Source organism: Myotis myotis, unplaced genomic scaffold (genome assembly GCF_014108235.1).
Source record: "Myotis myotis isolate mMyoMyo1 unplaced genomic scaffold, mMyoMyo1.p scaffold_m19_p_18, whole genome shotgun sequence".
Taxonomy (NCBI): domain Eukaryota; kingdom Metazoa; phylum Chordata; class Mammalia; order Chiroptera; family Vespertilionidae; genus Myotis; species Myotis myotis.
In genome coordinates, this window is record NW_023416322.1 from 25943532 (window position 1) to 25966851 (window position 23320).

At 39.2% G+C, this 23320-nt stretch overlaps 1 protein-coding gene across 25 annotated transcripts in view; it reads right to left on the bottom strand.

Annotated features, from left to right (window-relative positions):
* Nucleotides 1-1898: 1898 nt before the first annotated feature.
* The window catches only part of PRRC2C (proline rich coiled-coil 2C), a 78751-nt gene continuing 57329 nt past the window's right edge, over nt 1899-23320 (bottom strand). For 5 of the 25 annotated variants that reach the window (XM_036344386.1, XM_036344388.1, XM_036344391.1 and 2 more), the window contains 12 exons: nt 20887-20988; nt 16860-17061; nt 14772-14975; nt 13389-13501; nt 12890-13026; nt 9479-9710; nt 9127-9249; nt 7789-8007; nt 7387-7490; nt 6880-7006; nt 5760-5996; nt 1899-3800 (listed from right to left, as the gene is read on the bottom strand). In XM_036344386.1, coding sequence (XP_036200279.1) covers nt 3543-3800; nt 5760-5996; nt 6880-7006; nt 7387-7490; nt 7789-8007; nt 9127-9249; nt 9479-9710; nt 12890-13026; nt 13389-13501; nt 14772-14975; nt 16860-17061; nt 20887-20988 — 2058 coding nt within the window. In that variant the 3' untranslated portion in view covers nt 1899-3542. Of the gene's footprint in view, nt 3801-4238; nt 4292-5759; nt 5997-6026; nt 6220-6865; nt 7098-7386; nt 7491-7788; nt 8008-9126; nt 9250-9478; nt 9711-9761; nt 10116-12889; nt 13027-13388; nt 13502-14771; nt 14976-16859; nt 17062-20886; nt 20989-23320 lie in introns of those variants that run through there. The other 20 variants (XM_036344389.1, XM_036344387.1, XM_036344399.1 and 17 more) reach the window with 17 other exon arrangements.

Below are 23320 nucleotides of genomic sequence, written 5' to 3' on the forward strand. Positions count from 1 at the left end.
TAGTCGAGGGCTTTTACTTAAGAATCCAAGTGACATAATATCACATTCATCCCACAACGGAAATGAACTTCTACTTGTCGGATCCCCAGACAGGCTGAAACTCAACAGCACTCTGGGCTTGGATGCCAGTCTTCTGCGTACTTCAGAAAGCCACAGAGACCCTGCTTTGTTGTTAATCCTCACCAAAGGCTATTTTTCCATCGATCTTTTAGAGTGGAAGTGAGAGGGAAAGACAGAAACATTGATATGAGGGAAACACATCGATTGGTTGCCTTCCGCACGCGTACTGACCAGGGCTTGGGCCGGGGAGGAGCCAGCAACCACGGTATGTGCCCTTGACAGGAATCGAACCCAAGACCCTTTGGTTTGCAGGCAGACACTACCCATTGAGCCAAACCAGCTAAGGCAGAGCCCCTGCTTTGATTGCCAACAGCAGACTCAGCCCTACACCTGAGGGTGAGTTAAGACCAGCAGATGGAGGAAGGAAAAGGGCCAAGGAATCATTTCTCTGGTGACATGCAAATGCTGAGATGGCTGGTGTAACATTCAGAGTCATCATCCTGTTCTTTTCCTTTTCATTTCATGAGCAGAAACTGTGGCATGGACTTAATCAGAGGATTGGATGAAAAATAAATGTCTTCCTAAAATGTAATCAAATTAAGGTGATTTTCACAAACAGGTGAGCTGTGGTTAACTGCACACTGCGAGGAAACTGGAAAGCGGAGGTGAAAATACCAAAAGTGCTCAGAAGCTATGATACATGCTGCAGTCAAGCATGAAAAACCTCGGTGACCTGTTACAAGACATGCCTACAACATTGAAGTTCAGACAGTCTACTCTCCATCTTTTAAAATCCATGATGCATTCTGATTCTACCTTCTACATCTTGCCTCTGGCTAAGAGTATGTTGAGCTTTACTTTCTCTAACTTGTATTGTGAAAATGCCAACAACAGGCCTTTTCAAAATATCCTCCCCTCTCCCCCCTCCCCCCTCCCCCCCCAATCTTTTCTTCCATCATAAAGCACAATTTGTCATAGCTAAGGACAAAAACATACCCTCCTTTTCAGCAGAAAAGTTCAAGGGGTAAAGAATGTCCAGAAGTTTGTCACCAAATCCACTGTCAACTACTAAATGCAACATCTTTTGAGGTATCATATGGCAGAGAAGCCAGAGATGAGATTTGTATGACCAAACAGAGAAGCCGTTATACAAATATCACTTGGGGTAAAATGTAAAAATATTACATTTTTTCCCATTGGAGACCCTAGCCAGCAAAGTGCCTAAGGCAGCGGTTCTCAACTTGTGGGTCGCAACCCCTTTGGGGGTGGAACAACCCTTTCACAGGGGTCGCCTAAGACCATCGGAAAACACATATATAATTACATATTGTTTTTGTGATTAAGCACTATGCTTTCATTATGTTCAATTTGTAACAATGAGATTGGGGGTCACCACAACATGAGGAACTGTGTTAAAGGGTCATGGCATTAGGAAGGTTGAGAACCACTGGCCTAAGGTATTAGTGGTGTTTCAAGTTAATAATGATTAACTGAGCAAATTAAGATAATTTGGCTTGCAAATGAAGATAATGTAAGCTCTGAAAATTTAGGAGCACTGAACTTAAGGATCAGAATATGGAAACCAGTGGCAATGGGAGAGGGCAAATATGTTAGTGACTGAATTACCAGTTTTCCTAAAGCTGGGGCTGGAAACCATGCTTTTGGGTATGGAATTTTAGGCAACAAGTTTAACTGACAAATCAATTCCTTGTGTAGGTGCTAATGACTATGAGTGCAGAGACGTTCCTCCAAGTCAGAAACCAGTCCCTGCTAATGCTGTTCACTGGGCACAACAGACCTTGCTTCAGATTTCAGGAATGGATCAGAAGCTCCAAGACTCATTATTTAGAGAATACTTTATTAGTTTCTGTAATCAAACCCATGTAGATTAAGACCTTACATATTTAATACAGTGCGTTGCCCCTGTACAAATGGAAAAAATTATGTTGAACGTTTCTAGACCAATATGGCTGTTAATTTCTGTACAATGCCAACCCAACACAGTACAACTGGGATAGTTTTTCCAAAGTTGACAGCACAGCTAAAGTTTCCAAAAATTCAAATTATATATATATGTATATATATATATATATATTTATTTATATAAAAAGACCAATAGCAGTATGTTATGCATCAATAGCAGCAACAGCTTTTCCAGGTTCTGCAGTCATCTGAACAAAATTATAGACATCCAGCACACTCCAATAAAAAAAAAAGTAAAAAACAAATCTCCAGAAAACAGCAAAGTTCTGTCACTGTTGTGATACCTGGCACCATTCTTTTTTTTAAGCTTCTCCATCATCATCTGGAAAGAAAACAGTCTAGGATAACGTCATTAAAAACAGCTCTGATAAAGCACGGTCACTACTACGTATCATAAAGCAGGTACAAGGTATTTTACATTCACAGAGGTATGATACATACTGCCCTACGTCTATAATACTAGAGATACAATTAAAAAGGCATTGTTTGAGACTTGATTCTGTTTTCCCAGCAGAGGCCCCAAGGGTGGGACGGCAGCTCTGGGAAGACGCACCTTCTCAGACAGGTTTTCCTCTCATTAGTGGCACAGTTCTAGGTACTGACTGCCCTTCATGAATATCACCTAAAAACCGTTTCAGAAAGACCAAAATGAACAAACAAAAACAATAATCCCCCCCCAACACACCTCATTGGATTCATATAAAGATGACCAAGTGGAGGCAGGCAAGACTTGCCCCAACCAGTATTCACCCGCCGTGTGACTATCGTGTGAGTGATCAGCAGGCCACAGGAGAAGCCCAGCAACACTTCACAGCTTGGGCCACGACCAAAGCAAAGCATCATTTCAAAAAGAAGCAGTAGCCAGGCACTGCCCACCCGGGCATGTTCAGGTGCTGACACCACTATTTCACCACCATTGCGTGCTCAGCCAGGAAGAAGGGAGATCAGTTACTATACTTTGTGTTCAACTCAATTACCATGTTATAAAAGCAGCAGGCTGCCCGGGGCAGACATAGGCTCCTCTGTGCAGCCCTAGTTCTTCAGCTCCTCACCACTGCGCCCACCAATGCCACCACCACATCCACAGGCTGGAAGGGAGAGTCACTGCTGTTACCAGCTGGGACCAGGTGCTATTTGGGCTGGGCTACTCCTCTGCAGTGTTACTTTCTTGATTTCTGGTGTCTTATTCTAACCATAAGGACTGAGTTCTAGGTGGTACACACTCCAAGAACATGTGCACATGTTTGTATGTAAATCCAGACTGAGATGCATGGCCATCAACAGGGTGTGTTGTGTAGTGGGTGTGAGCTGGCAAAGCCTCGTTGTACGGGTGCGGCCTGTGTCAGTGTGAATGGCTCCTATGTCCCCCGTGCACCTCTGAGCTCGGGATAGGATAGTGTCACAGACCATTTTACCCCTTCGGCTGCTGGCATGAGCTGTCTGCATCCTTCCTTCTTCCCCTCTCCCCTCCCCAGGCGCCTGCAATAAACCACAGCCTTTTAAGATTTTGTTTCTTCGGTTTTGATGGCCTGAGGTTTGATGGGTCCAGTCCGAACAGGTTTGGTGGCCATGGTGGGTGCAGGAGGAGGCTTTTCTTCTACTTTCTCCTGACAGACACCAGGAGCGTCAGTCAGTGCTTCAGGAGGTTTGCTGGAGTCGCCATCCACCTTCGGGGCCTTGCCCCCTATCTGTTTGCTCTGTTGTTGTTCAGAGAAGAAGCGCTGCGTGGACTGAAGAACCTCTGCTCTCTGCTTTGCCTTAAAGAATGAGAAACAACAACTGAAGATGCTGCAGCATCACCAAAGCCTGTCAATCACTCTCAGTTTGAATTCTTTCACCAATCACCAATAGCTTTCCCACGCTGGTTTGGCCCAAACCAAAAGTACCTCATTGATTTTTCAGCATTTAATGGAAAGAGTTCTTCCTATCTCTGAAAACATTCAGTGATTTTTCCTTTAATATTGAAAAAAACAGGACCACCTCCCACCACTTTTTCAGTTTGCCCTCTTATAAAGCAACAAAATAGAAATTGCTGTTACTTTGTATTTTTTCTGGGACAAACCTTACTGATACCATATGTTATCTAGGGAGCCTGCTTGTGAACTTGAAAACATTTATGTTACACTTAAAACTTCTAGTTATCAGCATGTGGTCTACAATAAAATGAAAAGGAAGCACTTATATTGTGGCATTACCAACACCTAGGACCAAATGTCTTGTGGCTGAGTCCTCTTCCCACAGCTCTCTTCTGCAGGGGAAGAGCATCAGAAATTAGTAACTAGGACTTCACTGCATCACTAAGTTCTGATAGCTCCTACCACACTCTGAGCTGGTAAAATAATTGCCTCATTTTAATGACTACATGCCCCAAGTTTATACTTACGTAGACCTATAAATTATACCACTGTAACACAGGTTTCTACACCTCTTGCATATAAAAAACCCCACATGTTCTGTACTATCCAAAAATCTGAAACAATTTTCAGGAAATCTGTGCCCTCCTCCACCCTATTATTAAGCTCCAATGCCATTCCCAATGTGGGAATTTACGAGAAATCAACTGCCGAGGAGCCAGGAACAAAACTGGAAACCAAGGCCAAACAGTGCCCAGAGATTTCTACAGAGACCAGTATCTGTCAGTTACGAGCAGAGGGAGACTCTGGGTGCACAGCCTCAGTAAAGGAGGGGACGTTAACCAGTTTCACTGCAGGGCAGTCTTTAAATGCGCTTACTCAGGATCAGAAACAAGGGCTATCAACGCGGAAAGAAACTCCAGCCAGTCAACCAAATTCTCTAGGATTATCATAAACATGTTTCTAATCCCGAGTAAAACCCAACCACGGACATTTCCCTGTTTGGAAGCAGTAAGCTTTTCTTTGTTCTAGTCTGACCGGATACAGATTGGTGACATAATAGGCAAAATTATGAAGACCTCTAAAGTCAAGACTAAGTAAACACAGACATAAACGACTCAGCTGGCTGTACAGGCAGACAGGTAAGGTTTATGCTACAAAACCGTCCCCACACAGGCTCCTCAAGGCACTTCTGCATCAGCACACCTCACGGTCACCAGTGCCTTGTATTGCGAAGGATCCCAAAGTGCTTTTGTGAGCTCTTCATCTACAACTACACAGCTACACAAACTGCTGTGGAACGAGCCACTGCAGGTGGCAGGCAAAGGAGTATGAAAACAGTTCAAGAAGAAAATTGGACTTGGGACTCAGGGAAGAAAAATCAAGCCAGACATCATGTCTTACCCATTCCAGAGTTTTCTCTGAAGCATGATTTATATCTTAACTTTGGGAAGGGGAGATTGGGGGAGGAAAACAAAAAAAAATAAACGAAAGAAAATGGGGAAGCCTATAATAGTCTATATTACTTTTACTCTTCCAAAAAAATGTAGCAGCTAAACTCAGATCTCCCTCAAATATTTATTTTATAAGCAATTCATTTGGCCACAGAATTTAAAATATTAACTTGTTTGTTGACAATAGTTGCAAAAGAAAAAGCAAAAAAAACAGGTGGGGGGGAATAGGGAGAAAAATAAAATAAGTAATAATAATAATAATAAAAAAAAGGGAACAAATAAAAGCAATTAGCTTGGTGAAGTCTGCTGAGACAATGAATGCCTGGATATGCAGTTATGGGTCCAGAGCATCATAAGACATGGTTCAGAGACAGACGGTTGCTCTGGCGGCTGCCAACACTGTACTAACCTTCATGTCTTGTTCAGCCTTCAGCGCAGCCTGGGCCTGATTGCCTCTGACTCCAGACAGTGATCCACAAGGACCCCTGGCTACATGTGGCAAACGAGCATGGCTCATGAGGCCTGTGGTCAGCGGAGGAGGCATCTGACTGGCCAGTGCCATTGGCGGCCTCTGAACGGGCGCTGGGAAGGTGTTAGTATGTGGGGCTCTTACCAATGGAGGGACCAGGTTAGGCTGAGAGAGAATCTGAGTGAAAAAACAAAACATACAACATTAAACTGTTAAAAAATTTTATTTTGCCAACTAGACCAGGTTGGCTTATCCCAGAGTCAATGTGCACCAATTCCGCCATGACCGCCATGAAAGGGTGTACGGATCTGTGCGCTCTAGCACCGGGACAAGAACCGCAGGCCATGCTGGGAGAGTCTACGGGAAGACAGTGCAGCATGCCAGTGCCCAGCTACAGATTCTGAACGGGGGACAGGGAGGCTATTACTCGGGATACCTTTTTAAAAAGATATAATTGCAGAAAAGGCATACACCTACTCCACACATAATCTAAAGCTAAATAAAAAATAATGCTATTTGGCAAATATTTCAGGTGCCAATTCTAACTTGTGAGTGTTCTTATCAACTTTAGTCCTTCCATCTGATCAGCAAAGGGAAGAGAAGCCAACATTTTAATACATAGATTAGAATATCTTTTGGAAAATTTACCTTACCTATAGTTATCTTAAAAAAAGAAATGAACAACAACAACAAAACAAACCCCCAAAACAAACAAAAAACCCTAGGAAACTTTAAGCACTGGGACCCTTCTCTGAAAAGTCAACTTCTTCAACAAGATAAAAGGAACAGGACTGAAATAAAAGGATCAGAGCTGTGTGGGGAATCTTTTGACTATTTCTATTGTCTGCTTTCAAACTATATAGCTACCTGTGTCTAGCTAAAACTCCTAGAGTCTATACTTGAATGTTATAGATTTACTGTTCAATAAGAAACTGCTTCTCATTAAAAACTGTGCTTCTGAACTGGTTATAATAGGGCAAGACTATAAAATCAGAGAATTCGCCAGGTTAGCAAGCATTTGCAAGTAAATCATACTCATTTCTCACTTGTATCTGCCCACCTGGGGTGCAAACTGTGTAGGAAAAGGCTGTGTCATTCTCACAGTGGCAGGGGCTGACGGGAACTGCTTCTGATAGACAATGCTGCTCATTTTGCTGGACTGGCTGTTCGGACTTGTGGAAGTGGCCCTTGGAAAGAAGTCGTCACTGGTCAGTATGGCAGTGCTGGGTTAATGATGCTATTCGAGTTGTAGACAGTGTGCTTGGCAGACTCATCATACTTGGTAGTTGATGAGAATTACCAAGGTGAGTTACCAAACATCAGAGCAGTGGAAAGACATTGGAGGAGCAGAGGTGAGAAAGGATACTGGCTATATTTGCCCTGTATTACAAAGTTCTTCAATTACAGTATAACAAATATATTCTTAATATTTCAATAGCTTAATGTTTCACATAAAACTATCAGAATGTCTGTGCTTACCACAGGACTGGCGACACTGTATGCATCTAACAAACAAAAGGTAACCAGTTATTGGGAATTCTACAGCAAATGCAAATGCCCACTTTACCGGAAGGGACTAGAGGTGGGTGTGGTGCTTCTTCCGCTGATTGGAGGTGTGCCTGGTTTTATATCAATGCCGCTTCCAAAGGCTTTTAGTTCCATTTCAGACATCTGAGAAAGAGCATAAAATAAACGTAACATTTCTGCAACTCCATAAGCTAACCTGCTGTGTTTAGTATTCTATATATGAAGACTTAATCTAGCAAAGGGCAAAGAACCTCAGTACCAAAATCCTATAGTTTTCAAGTACCATGGAATTAACAAGGCCAAATTTGTGGCTGAAAAGTCCAAAAGGCAGTATAAATCCAATTCTCCCACAACATTTGTGAATTCTTTGTTATGAGGTAAAACACAGAGGGGGCCAAACACATTAGATTCTCAAAGAAACTGTCCATTTCTCTTCACTTACTTTCCCGGTGGTTGGGATCATGCTGTGCTGGGTTCCAGCAGGGATTAATCCCCTGAAAGGCTGGCTGACTTGTGCAGGGCGACTCAAGCTCTGGGCCTGTGCTTGGGGGGCAGTGTGCTGTAACGGAGGCTGAAGAGTCTGAGGCAGAGCAATTAAAGGCTGCCCCGTGGATCCAAAGTTAGGCAAGGAAAGCTGGGATGCTGGTAAAGGTACTGTAACCTAGGACATAAGCAAACAGAAACTGTAGCAATTTGCTTATACAGAGCCTGTCCGTATATCCCTATAACTATAACACAACTCTTCAAATTCTTTTGAGTAAGATTTTAAACAGAAAACATCAATATATTAAGCACATTTCACATATAAATCTTTTGCTTAGTAACTATCTCCATTCTTTTTTTAAAGATGCAACAGTATGCCCTGGCCGGGTGGCTCAGTTGGTTGGAGCATCATCCCATACACCAAAAAGTTGTGCGATCTGGAACATGCCAGATCGGGGCATGTACGAGATCTGTCTTCCTCTCTTTAAAAATCAATAAACACATAGTTGGTGAGGATTAAAAAAAAGAAAAGTATAACAGTATAACAAATTAGCATCGGAGAAACTAACTGAAATAACTATCTTTTAATTAATCTACAGTACATGTCAAACAAACACAAAATACAATAAAATCATGGGATACAATGTAAGAAAGTAGTTACAACTTCCCAAATAGTAATTTATTTTGAATGTCAATAGGTAATATATAGGAATGAGTTATCACCCCTAAAATAGCCACCAAAAATAGTTATAAGAAGATGACTGAGGCTTGCTTCTCTCACCCAGCCCTCCACCAACTTTTAAAGAGTAAGCTGATTAATGAAATTGCCAGGAGAGTTTTAAAAATTTATACTTTTCACTGAAAATTATAATTACAATCATACATGTAAGGAATATGTTTGCCATGTACCTTCTGCTGCACTACCCTGGGTGTTACAGTGACCACTACGATGGTCTTTAATCTTCCTTCATCTCTAGCACGAAGTAAAGCACCTATCACTTACACGTAATTGCATATCCCTAACAATAGCCTTCAAATGTTTACATTCATGGACTCCTTTGTTAAAATAAACAAGTCCATGGAAACCCATTAAAAAAAAAAAGGATAAAAAGTGGGTGAAAGACGGGTATTGTGGGACCAACCAGTGGACCCCCTGGAATTCCTAGGACACCAGAGAAAAGTCTGAAGACTATCACACATCTCCCTATCTTGGTTCTGTTGAAATTCCCAAACAACAGAAGCAGCAGCAGCAACAACAACAATAATAATAATGATAAAGAAAATTGAGGAAATTTACCATGCCATAGTTTACCTGCTGGAGAGTACTCGGTGACTGGGCAGTGTTATAAAAATTTGTCTGACCAGGCTGTTGTACTTGTCCAGAATAAAGATTTGAAGCCTGGGTAAGATTTGCTCTAGCCTAGAAAAAATTTAATAAGAAAACAACAATAAGATTTTTAAAATTTTCAATTCAGATACCAAGGTTATGGCTTCAAAGAAATCTGGAAGAATTTTAGTCTCAGATCAAAAGGAAGACCTTAGTTTTCCATTGTCTTTTAACATTTTTTCTTTAAAAACTGTCCTTAAATCACCTGCTGCATAAGACTGCAATGACAGACAGTGCATGCTCTCGCTCATGCTGTAATTACCTGGAGAAGATGTGTATCGATCAGCTGGGAGCCTCCCAGTCCTGATGCCTGACCCAGCTGATGTTCATACAGTATAGGAATTGGCTGAGTACTGGAAGTTTGTTGAAACGCAAGACCCGACTGTGCCTTGGCAAGTTCCTGGTGCTGGACAGCTGGGAAATTGTGGATGGCAGTACCAGAAAGGACCACAGATGGCTGGGACAGGCTGCTCTGCATAAAGGCCGGCTGAGATCTACATCAGTATTGAAGAGAAAAGGATGTGTTAAAAGTTAATTCTACCTGGAATCTGGCAACCTTAAGACTCAGTAGCCTAAATGTCCAAGTACTCTACTTAGCGTAAGAAAGGAGGCAGTGACCACAGACCTTATCTAAGGTACCTGTTTCAAGCCTTAGCGCCCACTATATAAAAATTCTGGAAAAAAGCTTCTTCCCAGAAACCAGCAAGATTTTTTCCTTTTGAACAACGAGAATGATTCTCTTTTCATGTGTTTATTAGCAAGCTCAGAACCAAACCTACCTACCGTCTTCTCTTTGGTACTGACATTCCATTTAATTTACAGCACCAATAGCTCTGACTTGCATCATCTGTATTTCATTATTTCCCCTCTTATATTTCTTATAAGAGGCCTCAAGATCTCTATGGAATGAAGCAGAGTACTAGTTCACATTAGGATTATTCAGAAGTATTTTCTTTCTTTAAATTAAGGTGTAATAGACATATATACCTATATAAAGATAATAATTTGGTATTTGCATATATTGCAAAATGATCAACATAGCAAGTCTAGTCAACACTAGTCACCATAGTTACAAATTTTTTGATGAGAACTTTTAAGATTTACTCTTTTAGCATCTTTAAAATATGCAACACCAATATTATGATCAAAGGGTGCAAATTTCTAGTTATAAAATAAGTTACTAGGCTGAAATTTACTCCATGGAAACTATTTGAAAATTAAAAACAAAACAACCCCCTCCCCGCCCAATGCTGAAATCTGACTCGGGGTGGTGAACACACAATATAGTGTACAGATGTGTTGTGGAAGTGTGCACCTGAAACTTGCATAATTTTGTTAACCAGTATCACCCCAATAAAAACACTAAGAATAAAAAATAAAATACAATGCTGAAATCTAACTTAAGACCTCTGGGATAGAGGCCTCCAATCTATACTTTACAGAAGGCTAAGATAAAGAGCAAGTAACTAAAATCAAAGTAGTGGATTAAAGATAATATTATCAATTATTACATATCTATCTATATAAAAGCCTAAGTGACAGTTACAACCAGACGACCAGCCAGTAGCTATGATGTGCACGGACCACCAGGGGGCAGACGCTCAATGCAGGAGCTGTCCCCTGGTGGTTAGTGCTCTCCCACAGCCAACCTCCTGCAGTCCCTTCCCCTGGCCAGCCAACCCTGCCCAGACTGGGACTGGGCGCGAGGGCCCTGATTGGCTCCGATCACCGGCCAGGCTGAGAGACCCCACCAGTGCATGAATTTGTGCACTGGGCCTCTAGTATAATTTTGCTCTGTTAAACTGACATGTGGCAGGGACAAAAGCTACCGAGCAGGAGTGCTAGTCTAGAGTCCTAAGTAATCTTAAAGTCTACTGCACTGGCAGATATCAATTCAGGGATTCCTTATGAATAAACACAAGCTGATTAGGTTGAGAGCAAGAAGTAGCAGAATGATGTAGTAGAGATACAAACTGCTTTCAAAGCCTAAACTTGTGTCTTCTAATACAGTAGCCATATACAGCTTACCCTATAGCCCTAATAAACAGTCTGGTCTTCCCAGGCATTTGCCACAATGGGAAGTACAGATACAGAATGCCAGTGCACTGCTACTCCATCTCCCAGGCCATGGAAGACATTGTTAAGCAATCACTGAACTCTCTTGTCAGAGCTGAAAAGTAGCTGCAACTTTCTAACAATGTTTCAAGCAGTCAATAACAATTAAAAGGAGATTCGATTATGAGATTATTTGCTAGTTCTGAATTAGAAATTTAAAATTTTTAATCACAGATTCCAAGATAACCACAAATTTAATAGTACAAAAGAGATGGCCTGTAACTTCTACTTGGGGTAAATAGTTTTGCTTCTAATGGGAGAGAATTTCTTGGAATAACCAAACTAAATGATGGAGTAAATACCAGAAAATAAAACATCATATATAATTATACAGATATACTACCAAAGAATTCTACCAAAGAATCTTAAATCAAAAAACAAAAGTGAGCACAGCCAGTGTGGCTCAATGCTTGAGTGTCAACCTAGGAACCAGAAGGTCATGGTTTGATTCACAGTTAGCACATGTGCCTGGGTTGTGGGCTCGATCCCTAGTAGGGAGGCGTGCAGGAGGCAGTCAATGGATGATTCTCATTATGGATGTTTCTATCTCTCTCTCCCTTCCTCTCTGAAATCAATAAAAACATATTTAAGTAAATAAATAGATGGGAGAGCCACATTTTTAAAGTTTATTAATAATTATGCTCTGCTAAGGAAGTTTAATTAGCCGAAACTAGCTTTTTTAGGAATATAATTTATGTAATCTAAAAGAAATAAGCTATTACCAATTGATGCCAAGTCTAATCTATATATAGAATATAAAAATTCTATCTGGACCACATCAAAACCCAATATATTTCTAAAAACTAATGCTTAATTTTGCAACCATTCTAAGCTGCCCTAAAGAAATATTTTACTTTTCTTTTTGCGGGTTTAGAGCCATCAAAAGAATATCGACCACAGCCATGCCACGATGATGACAGAGCTACGCCATGGGTTTTGCTCATGCCCCCACCCTTCCACACTCATTAAGTTGGAGATGAGACCACTTGGGGTTGAATCAGGCTCTCACTGATTTGTAATGTAACCTTAAGTTAAACAAACCAACCAACCCCTTTTAAGTCCCAACTCGGCATGTCAAATGGGGATGACAATCCACCTTATATGGTTTTGTGAGGACTAAATTTTCTAAGTTACTGCATGTAAAAGGCTGAATAGTCATCATATACATCACCACTACTTCTCTTCCTTGTCCGACCCTCTACTCGTCTTTTATCACACTCCCTCAGCCCTTACACAGCAGACTTGGGTTTCCAATTGTTAGCAGCAAGATGCACTTAAACCTTTAGGGCCCTTAGCAGCTACTTTCTATGATTTCAAATTGTCATGGGACTGCTGTTACCTTCTTCTTCAAGAAATTTTGAGGCTTGACTTTGTTCGGTAAAGTCTGACTAAAATGACCACAGACTGAGGTTCATAATCAACACGATTAATAATTTAATGTAGTTTATAAGAGGGTCATCCTAGCTAATAAAGGGAAGGAAGAAGCAGTAGGAATATGGCAAGAAAGCTCAGCAATTACAATGTTTCCAACCCACAAATGTATTTTAAAGCGTTTTACCTATACGGTTGAAGGGAAGAACTGAATAATTCCTGGGCCTGGGAAACAGCGGGTCCAGCACCCAAACTCAACTGGGCTTGGTGCTGCCCCTGCAGTGGTGCGTAAATAGGAATCGGGATCTGCTGAACCGAAGTGGGCTGCCATGCAAGGAGAAAACGGTATGTGAGCACCATGTATACAACTCACGACATGTGGGAAAATAAACTTAGCTATGAAGAATAAATGATTAATACCACATACCAGTTTTCTTTAAAACCAAATGTAAACATTTTCCTTTCAATCCATTACTTGATTCTACATTGTTAACCATCAACAATGGGAAAGTTTTAACATTTTGCTTATACATCCTAGGTAATCATGGTTTGTCCTATATTGTTAAAAGGATTATAACTTCAAAGAGTCTATTATTTGTAGCCCAAGATAACTACTACGCCATCAAAATGAAAAAACAGAAAAACAAAAAAACAACTGCACGATGGAAGAAGTATGTGATGTTTACCTGAGAAAGACCTGGTTGGAAGCCTTGCTGCTGAGCCAATGATGGTGGAGCCAATCGTGCATGCTGGGTATTGAATAAATGACTGGTGTCCATATAGAAAGTTGGGATTTGAGCTATAGACCATTAGAAAAAAAAACCAGTCTTAAGTATCTAAATTTCAGAATTTAGACAGGTATATGCAAATTAAAACAAGGAAACTCTAGTACTTGTGAAGATATAGAAAAATATGACACTCTTATATACTGCCAATGGGGTATAAAACAGAAAAATTTTACATATTCTACTAAAACTGAAAATGAACCCACCTGTTTAATAGCAAGTCCACTCCAATTTTAAATCTACCAACTAGAATTTAGCAAAATATTTAAAAGAACTGACATTTAATAACTGAAAGAATTTGGCATGGATTTTAAAAAAATATTTAAATTGATTTTTAGAGAAAGAGGGAGGGAGGGAAGGAGAGAGAGAGAGAGAGAGAGAGAGAGAGAGAGAGAGAGAGAAACATTGATGTGAGAGTTATACTGGCCAGGGCTGGTATAGATTTTTAACAGATTTCTTTTCTATGTATTATACACACTATTTTGTTATTTGCCATTTTTATGTTTTGAAGAACTTCAATATTGTTTTTAATTTGCCATCATTATAAACAATACTATAATGAACACCCTCACACACGTATCTCTGATTAATAAGTTTATGTATATCTTATACAAATAAACTTAACTATAAAGCTGTTACTACAGTATGTACACATAAAATGTCCTGAGATAACTTTCTGAAAGAATTATGTCAATTTATATATTCTCACCAGCAAGGTATTTTAAGAGCCTAATACAATACCCATGATCCTGGGTATTAAAGATGCTAGTTATCAATCTTTCTATTATTCCCATATGGAAAGGTAAGAAATAGCCTATTAATTTTGAATTTAAATCATTAGAGAGTTTGAATATTATCCAAATGTTTATTTACTACGTATTTTATTCAGATTAACATTGTGATATTTAGTAATACAAGTAACTCCCGCTCCCAATATACAAATTTTTCTTCTTTGCTATTCTTACGTTTATTCTTCCCCATGAACTTTATTATCAATCTGTGAAGTTCCAGATAACAAAACTTTTATAATATGACTGGAATAATATCAAATGCATAAGTTATTTTCCAAATTATTGGACACTAACTTGTCTAATATATTTGTAAGAAATAAATGCCAAGAGCCCTAAAATGCTTATCAAGGAGAGAGAGCAGTTAATTCTACCTGGAAATAAATTTGCAAAGCAGATAAAAGATATTTAAACTTGGAAGTGTAACTAAAAAGAGAAAAAGCATTCAAAAGTCTTCGTTTTCTCAATTCCTTATATTCAAGTCTAAAAGCCTTACCTGCTGCGGACTGAGACACATAGACCTGTGGACTCTGTTGCTGCTGGGCAATGAGGGAAGGCATACAGCTTAACTGTGAAAAATGACTTGCGGAAGGCAGGCTGCTTGTCTGTAATTGTTGGGGCTTCACTTTACAAATATTAGGAGGGTCTGATGTGGTTGTAGATTTTGTACTCAGAGAAGAGGTAGTGTATGTACCAGCTCCTATATTTGGGAGAGAGATAAAATAAGGGAACAATGTAATATATTTTAAAGGGCCGCTGTTGTTCATAGTAAAGGAACTCAAGTGCTAGCCAGAAACTAGAGAACTAATGTTTATGCCCACCATGTACTTAGATACTATATGTCCTCTGGGCCAAAGGGGGATATGAAATATATCACTACCATAATGATCTCTATCTATCTATAGCTCACCCTCTCTCTCCAGCACCGACCCCCTACATACCTTAAAAAAACACATACAACTATTAATAAATGTGGCATTATACAACTTGAAAGGTCAATTATTTCTGTTGATCAATGAGTTCCAATGATTGCAATACTAAAGCAAATGACAACACTGGTATTTGACTAAAGAGAGATATAATCATTTTTAGACATTTAATGATGTTCTATATGAGAGAGCATCAGATTAAACTACCTTAGCTGTTCAACTTGAGTCTCTACCAGTAATATGACAAGATGGCCCTCATGAAAAAATTTATCCTAGTTGAGGGACTATGGAGAAACTATAGACCTGGAAAAAAGGAAGTAGCTGGGTTCCAAAGAAGTAGGAAGCTTTGCAGTCCCTTATTTCCTAAATCTTCCTACAGACTCTTCTCCAGGAGACTGGGGCCTAAGCAAGAGCCAGTAGCAGAATAAAGATGCCTTGCAAATGGGTGGTGAGGAATGTTTGCACAGAGAAAGAGATATAGTTGGAACACTCCCTTTGATTTGAATCTCCGGATTTGTCTTAATAAAGAACAATACATACTTCTGATTCTAGATCAGGGGTGGGGAACCTTTTTTCTCCCAAGAGCCATACAAAATTATCAACTTAAAAATTAGCCTGCTATATTTGATCAAACATTTAACTCACCCCTAATGCTTTGGCAGGGTTAGACCAAATGATTTCTCGAGCCTTATACGGCCCGTGGGCTGACGTCTCCCACCCCTGTAAACTGTAGCATAACCCAACCATCAGTTGTTTTAGTACTTACAACTAGCAGAGAATGTCAGAATATTGAAAAGCAGTACTACCATCAGTAAATAAGAATGAAAGAAGGTAAATTCTTTGCCAGATATATTTTATAACTATTAGAAAGGAGTTTCTCGCTGCATTTGAAATATGAGAATATCAGGAAGCTTGAAATAAAATTTGTTTTCAGTAAAAGAAACAGCCTTCTAATGGGGATGCTGCTGGACTCTCCTTAAAAACAAACAAAACCAAAACCAAAATACTAGTGGATATTATCCACTCAAAACACAACCTGGAAATTCTCTATCCCTACCCTTCATCAGAAAATGTCAACCCAATAGATTTAGGCCAATAGCTCCTTCAAATTAGATAGAGACAGCCAAAAATTTAAAAACTGTATGATTCTATGTTATTTCTGAGGTGGTTCAATTAGCTGTATGAGTTAAAAAATAAGTCAAAAGGTAAATTTTGTAGAAAAACTTAAACATAATGCAAATTTTTTCACAAATTACTCATTAATAATTGTAACAGGGGATAGCAGGGGAGAGAGGAGGAAGAGAAGGTTCAGGAAAGTGTTTTAGTAAATGAATAAGCATTTGCTAAACTAAAACTAGGAGAGGGCAAAGAGAGGGGAGGATACGAATGGCATAATTTGATGTCTTTTATAAATAACTAGAGGCCCGATGCACGAAATCTGTGCAAGAGTAGGCCTTCCTTCCCTCGACACCGGCTTCCCTCCAGCCACGGCAGGCACCCGGGACCCGGGCTTCCCTGGCAGCTCCGGAACGTTGTCCGAAAAGACATCATTATGCTTTTATTATTATAGATACTTTTGGGGGGATAGTTAACAGAAAGTGATCCTAAGAAATTTGAATTGAAGATACTGAAAGGAAAGGTACAAAGACTTCTACCTGACAGTGACGTTGTGGGGGTGACCGAGGCAACAGGGATCTGAGGCATGGACGCACTGGAGAAGGAGTTGTAATTAGCACTGCTCGGGCCACTGGCACTGCTGCTGACACCACTGGCAATTGGAGGAGCTGTGGAAGTTACTGGAGATCCCTTTTCACGCACATTTGGAGAATTCTCCCAAGCCTTCCGTGCAGACTCCATCTGCAATGAAATGGGGAAAAAAATCACTATGCGAACATGGACTACACATATATACATAAATATACTCACGCGTGTACATATATAAATTCCAAATATCTTTCAGAAACCCTAAAGTAAAAAATGAAGACCCTAGAGTTTGTTTGTTTTTTTAAAGATAATTTTTAAATTCTCACACCTAATCAATTATTTTCAGGTTGGCCACCCCACTGGGCGATGCTACTATTTTTATTTTTTTATTGATTTCAGAAAGGAACGGAGGGAGGGATAGATAGAAAAATCAATGATGAGAATCATTGATTGGCTGCCTCCTGCACGTCCCCTACTGGGGATTGAGCCCGCAACCTGGGCAGGTACCCTTGATCAGAATCGAACCCAGGACCCTCTGTCTGTAGGCCAACACTCTATCCACTGAGCCAAACCGGCTAGGGCGACCCTAGAGTTTTCAAACCTTTCATTTTCCCCTTTATCTTTGCTCTTTTACTTAACCCTTTGAGTGCCAACTAATATCCTAGGAACTATGCTAAAATTGCCAAGGCATTTTTGCTGATTTTACAGCAGTTTAGGAAAAAAATTATGAATCGCAAGTAAATGAAGTTACATATTCAATATCTTCCACAAAATCATCATTTTCACAGCAAGAATTGACATATTTAGCAATATCACCATCACTAATAAAAGCAGACTTAGAACTAGATACTGCAGGAGGAGCGCGATCACTCTCCCCGGCACTCTATGGGTTAAATTGGGAGGCAGGGTACTTTAATGATGTCTCCACAGAGAGCTGTGGATGGCTCTGGCAATCAGGCCAGTGAAATATAAATTCACAGCTCCTGTATCATCTAGATCCAAGTCCTTACCCTGACCAGCAACTAAGGAAACAGAAATACCAGGCCCCTGCAGGAGTGCTTTAAGGCTCTGACTCTAGTAGGAAAGGCACCAAAACCCCCCATCAATACCCATTCCCTACATTCTGTTTTTAAGCCAACAGTTCTCAAATGGCAGATGACAGGCACCGTTTGTTTGGCTGTTTTATGCTCATAGCGTTTGACAAGTTAATGTAAGTAGACAGGTTTTAGGCTTGAGTGTATCAGAGATACTTGTTTCACATCAAAGCCTCCTTGGGCATTTCAGGGACTGACTGCCCCATTTGGCTTTGGGGCTATTGATTTTAGCAGTCGTCTCCTAGTTTCTTAAAAGGAAGAAACAGGTCTTATTTCAATCTATATTCAATCTCTCTAGAATACTGCTGTTCAACAGACATATAAATGCAAGCCACATATATAATTTAAAGTTTAGTAGTTGTATTTTAAAAAATAAAGAGGTAATTCAAATTTTTAAACAAATATATTTTATTGATTTTTTACATAGTGGAAGGGAGAAGGATAGAGAATTAGAAACATCGATCAGCTGCCTCCTGCACACCCCCTACTGGGGATGTGCCCGCAACCTAGGTACATGCCCTTGACCGGAATCGACTTCAGTCCACAGGCCGACGCTCTATCCACTGAGCCAAACCGGTCAGGGTGAGGTAATTCTAATTTTGATAACATTTATTCGACACAACATAAAAACGTATAATCACCATAAAAGTTGAGATGTTTTAATGTTTTAAAAAATATTAACCTGTCAGACCCAGTGTCTATTTTATTTTATACTGAAACACACACTGGACTTTAACTTGGATCAGCCACATCCAGTGCCCAGTGATTTTAACCACAGGGGCTGATGGCCACAGAGCTGGAGAGAACAGATGCAGATTCTCACTATCCTAAGGCTATTTGAACAGGGAGGAAACACATAGGTTTTGACATTTTTAGTTTTAGTAGTCGAGATACTGGGTGGGCCAAAAGGAAAACCCAATATAATACATAAAATTCAGTTGCAATGTCACATGAGAGGATTTTTTTAATAAGATTTTTATAGTACTGCTAAGAAGTTTGTAGTTCTTCAAGTACCAACTTTTAAAACTGTAACCTTATTTTAATTGTGAGAATTTGAGAAGAATTACATGCCTCCCGCTTTTCTGTTAAAACACACACTATATGTAATTTAACCTTTTCTTAATGACTAATGTCATCTCCATAAATTTGAAATATAAGATAATTCATATTTGCTTGAGTTTTTTCACTATTACCTTGATGGTTTCACATGTGTTTTATTTTAAAACAAGAGTTGTTTTTTGTGTGTTTTCTTTTTTTGGAGGGAGGGTGGGTTTAAAAATAACTTATGAAGTTAAACATAATGCAATTTGCAATCTGAGATTTTTATGGTTTAGAGATTTTTTAATACAGAGCAATGTCTTTTATACCAGTTTTATTGTGGTGAAAACACATTAAGTCATGTCTAATCAAACTTGCATAATATATGTAGGTCACATACATTTGGCTTTATTTCATTTCTTTTCTAAAAAATTGATTTCAGAGAGGAAGGGAGAGGGAGAGATAGAAACACCAATGATGAGAATCATTGATCGGTTGTCCCCCGCACACCCACTAATGGAGATCAAACCTGCAATCTGGGCATGTGCCCTGACCAGGAATCAAACCGTGACCTCCTGGTTCATGGGTCAACACCCAACCACTGAGCCACACCAGCCAGGCTATTTCATTTCTTAAGCAGCAAGAAAATTCAGATTACAATTTTGGAAATTCAAGGAAATTCACCTTTCCCCTCGATAAATATATTGTGTATAATACCCACATAACAGAATTTTTCTATACCTTATATGTTACCCAGAAGGATGTCAGAAGTACAAATAAAGAGAAAATTTTAAGTTAATGAAATTTAAAGTAATTAAAATTATGCTATTTTTTCTTGGAGTGTTAAAAACATTGAGTGAAAGGCAATGTTGAAGGGTTTTTCTGAAGAATTAACAACGGCCTAAAGAATAATTAATGGTATTATATTTATTTATGTGGCATTAGACTACTTCCTTAAATAATATAAATACATAAGATGAAACAGACTGAGACAGTCATTCAAGTGGAATAGGATTTGGCAGTCAGTAGTAAGAACTGGGTGAAGACGAATAGCACAAATTTTATAGTCTCAGCCGACACTCATTAAGCCTCTTACACACAAGTTGGGGGGCAAAGGGTCAAGTGGTCAGGAGGCTGGAGACTCAAACAGAAAGAGTCTAAACGTGAACACTGTCCACATTGTGAAACAATTTCGTTTCCCACTCCTGACGACCATCAGAAAGATTCATTGACAACCAGAGCCACATTAGGAGGTCCAGCTATTACACATAGAATACCTGCGTTTAAAACCCCCTCACTTAATTCTATGTCTGCATTTTTTTAACCGTTGACTAATCTTGAGGTGAACTCATTGAAAATGCTCTCAAACAACTCAAATATAACAAAGCATTAATAACATAGCTCAACATTATAAAGAGATTAAAAAACAAACAAAAGAAGCCTAAACTTCTTGACATCAAAAAGCACGTGTTGTCCAAAATCTTTTGCCCTCTTATTGAAAAATTATCCAACAATCAATTCTAAATCACTTGCATAATTACTGCTTCATAAAATGTTCTAACTGCTATAATGCTTTCATTCAATTCACATGAGACTTACTCTCCTGTAATTTTAAGACCAAATTCACAAGCATGATAGGCCTTACTTTAGAGAGGATAGCAAGTCGCTGCTAAGGGTATTAGAAGCTAATAAAAGTTTAAGGTGTAATTTGACATCACATCATTTCCTCTGCTTAGCATTGTTGCTTACCACACAAAACTAGTAAAAAACCCAAGAGAATAGTATTAGCGTATGTCCCCCTTGCATGCAACAATCATGGACCTTTAGAGATGGATATGGTACATACCTTGAAGGTGAGGCTGAAAGTAGTGGGAGGAACTGAAGTTAGGCTGGAGCTCTGTTGTATAGTCTCCCTCTTAGGGAGGGGAAGGGTGTTGGGCAGGGGCACCTGAAAAGGCAGGCAACACATATCACAATCTAACTAACTGGGTCTGCTACCAAAGCCCAGTTAATGCTATCATACTCTAAGGGTGTTCTATTTTTCATCAGAGCCAACATGAATATTCGATTACTTAGACTGTGTTTATAGTAATTGATAATTTTGGACATCTTAGATAAAACTTCTGAAGAGAATATTTTCTGCTGTTTTATGCATGAATTGAAAGAGCCTGTCCCAAATATAAGGCATACCCTTGATGGCAGTGCTTCTCATATTTTAATGTAGATACAAATCATCTGAGGATGTTGTTAAAATGCAGATCCTGATTCAGCTGGTCTGGAGCCAGGCCTGAAATTTTGCATTTCAAACAAGTTCCCAGGTGATGCTATGGCTGCTGGTCCCTGGACCATACACTATGCAGCAAAGCTTTAAGGGAATACAATTTCCCCCATTTATGGGATTTACAGGTTCTATCAGAAGCATTCAACATGATAAATATAATACATTTAAGAAATAAATCTCTTGAAATAGTCAAACTTTCTGTCAACTATATTCAAGAACAAAAGGAAAATTGGAAGGAAAATATGGAATATTGCTTCCCCCATAAAACTAAACAAATTGCTTTGTTATATAGTAAATAGTAATGACACAATTACGGCAAATATTGTTAAATGCCTGAAGATATTAGAAACTCACTACCCATATCTTTTTTCCTCCCCTCTAAGTCCCGGGGTCTTGAGATTTTTTATGATGTACTATTTATTGCATGATTGATTTTGATGGTTCCCTCAGTTGTTCAGGTACAATGACTGAGATACGAGGGTGCCAGATAATCACTTTGTGACACTATGGAGATTCTGATACCACAGACTAGTTACTGGAGATGAGCTGTGCTATAATAATCAAAATCATCACCAGCATTTATATCTTCAAGACATTCAAAACAACTGTATTATTAGGTAACACTAACCAATAAATATCAACTAAGATCCTAAAAAAGTATATTAAGCTTCAATGAGAAATAAGCCTCTTTTAAGTATAATTTTTAAAAAGACAGAAATCCTACCATAAAATAGAACAACCAACCAGACTAATGAAGAAAACAAAAACATTTCAAAAGGAACTAAACTTTGGACATTATTTTTAACACTATATTAACTAAATTCAAAATCACCACCATACTTGGCACAAATAAGCAATGCTATGGAATGATTCCAAACTGGTGACCACTTATGATGCTCCGTGACCCAACCTGATCTTCCTGTTTCCAAACGTACTCTTGATAAATTGCTAAAATCAAACACAGATTATTCACTGATACACAAGATCGTGTCTCTTCCCCTCAGTTGTTTCTGTGCACAACTCACCATGTTCATTAGCCTAGCAAACCACATGGAAACCAATAAAATGCTCATATGAATATTTTCAGTCATTTTTAGAGGGTCAGACAGAAAAGCATTATATACTTTCTTGAAAAAGTAACATTTAAGAAATACTCTATGTTTTTTAAACTGAGAAGACACCACAATTAAAGTACAATTAACTTTACTGATATGTTACTGATTATTTAATAATCTACATAGTGAGCAATTTGCCAGGAAGTCTTTTTGTCCTTCCCAAGTTTTCCATTACTTCCTATAGAAAGTTAAGTAGATTTCAACCTTTCTCCAAAAGGTCAGGGGAAAGGTTTGGCCTATGAAATGAAGTTTTGTAAGATCTAAATTTGGACAAATTACATTAACCAGCTCCTAAAGTGCACTCCTATCACAAAGAGAAAACGTGTGACTCACTCAGCTACATAGCAAGAGCCTTTCAGTTGGACCACACAGTTGGATTAAATGGTCTCTAACGCATGTCACCTCTCTGACTCTAGCTTGATGCTAGAGGGAACAGAAAGCGTAAGAAAAACTTTGTACCAAAACATAATCAAGATTTTTATTCTCAAAATGATAGAGTTAAAGCCCTGTGTGAGCGACTTTTAAATATATCTATAAAGGGTATTTTTTGAAAAGAATATGCCTTTGCTTATTATACGGGACGACATTTAAAGCAGCTGACCAAATTTCCACCATCTGTGCCCTCCAAAACAAGGACCTCACATGTAACTCCTAAAATGCTCTCTACCACAGCAGGTCACCTAACTTTGTTGGGCTCGCCGTTCAATTTTTCAGTCAGTGAACTAGTCAAAATGATGGACTATGACGACTTGTAACACAATCTTGAATTATAACATGGTTGCTCTGAGAAACCAGAGCCAAATTTACATGACTTGTTATCACCTTTTAATGAAGCATTTAAGAGTTGTTGAAGCACATATACATTATAGCCCAGTCTTCACAAC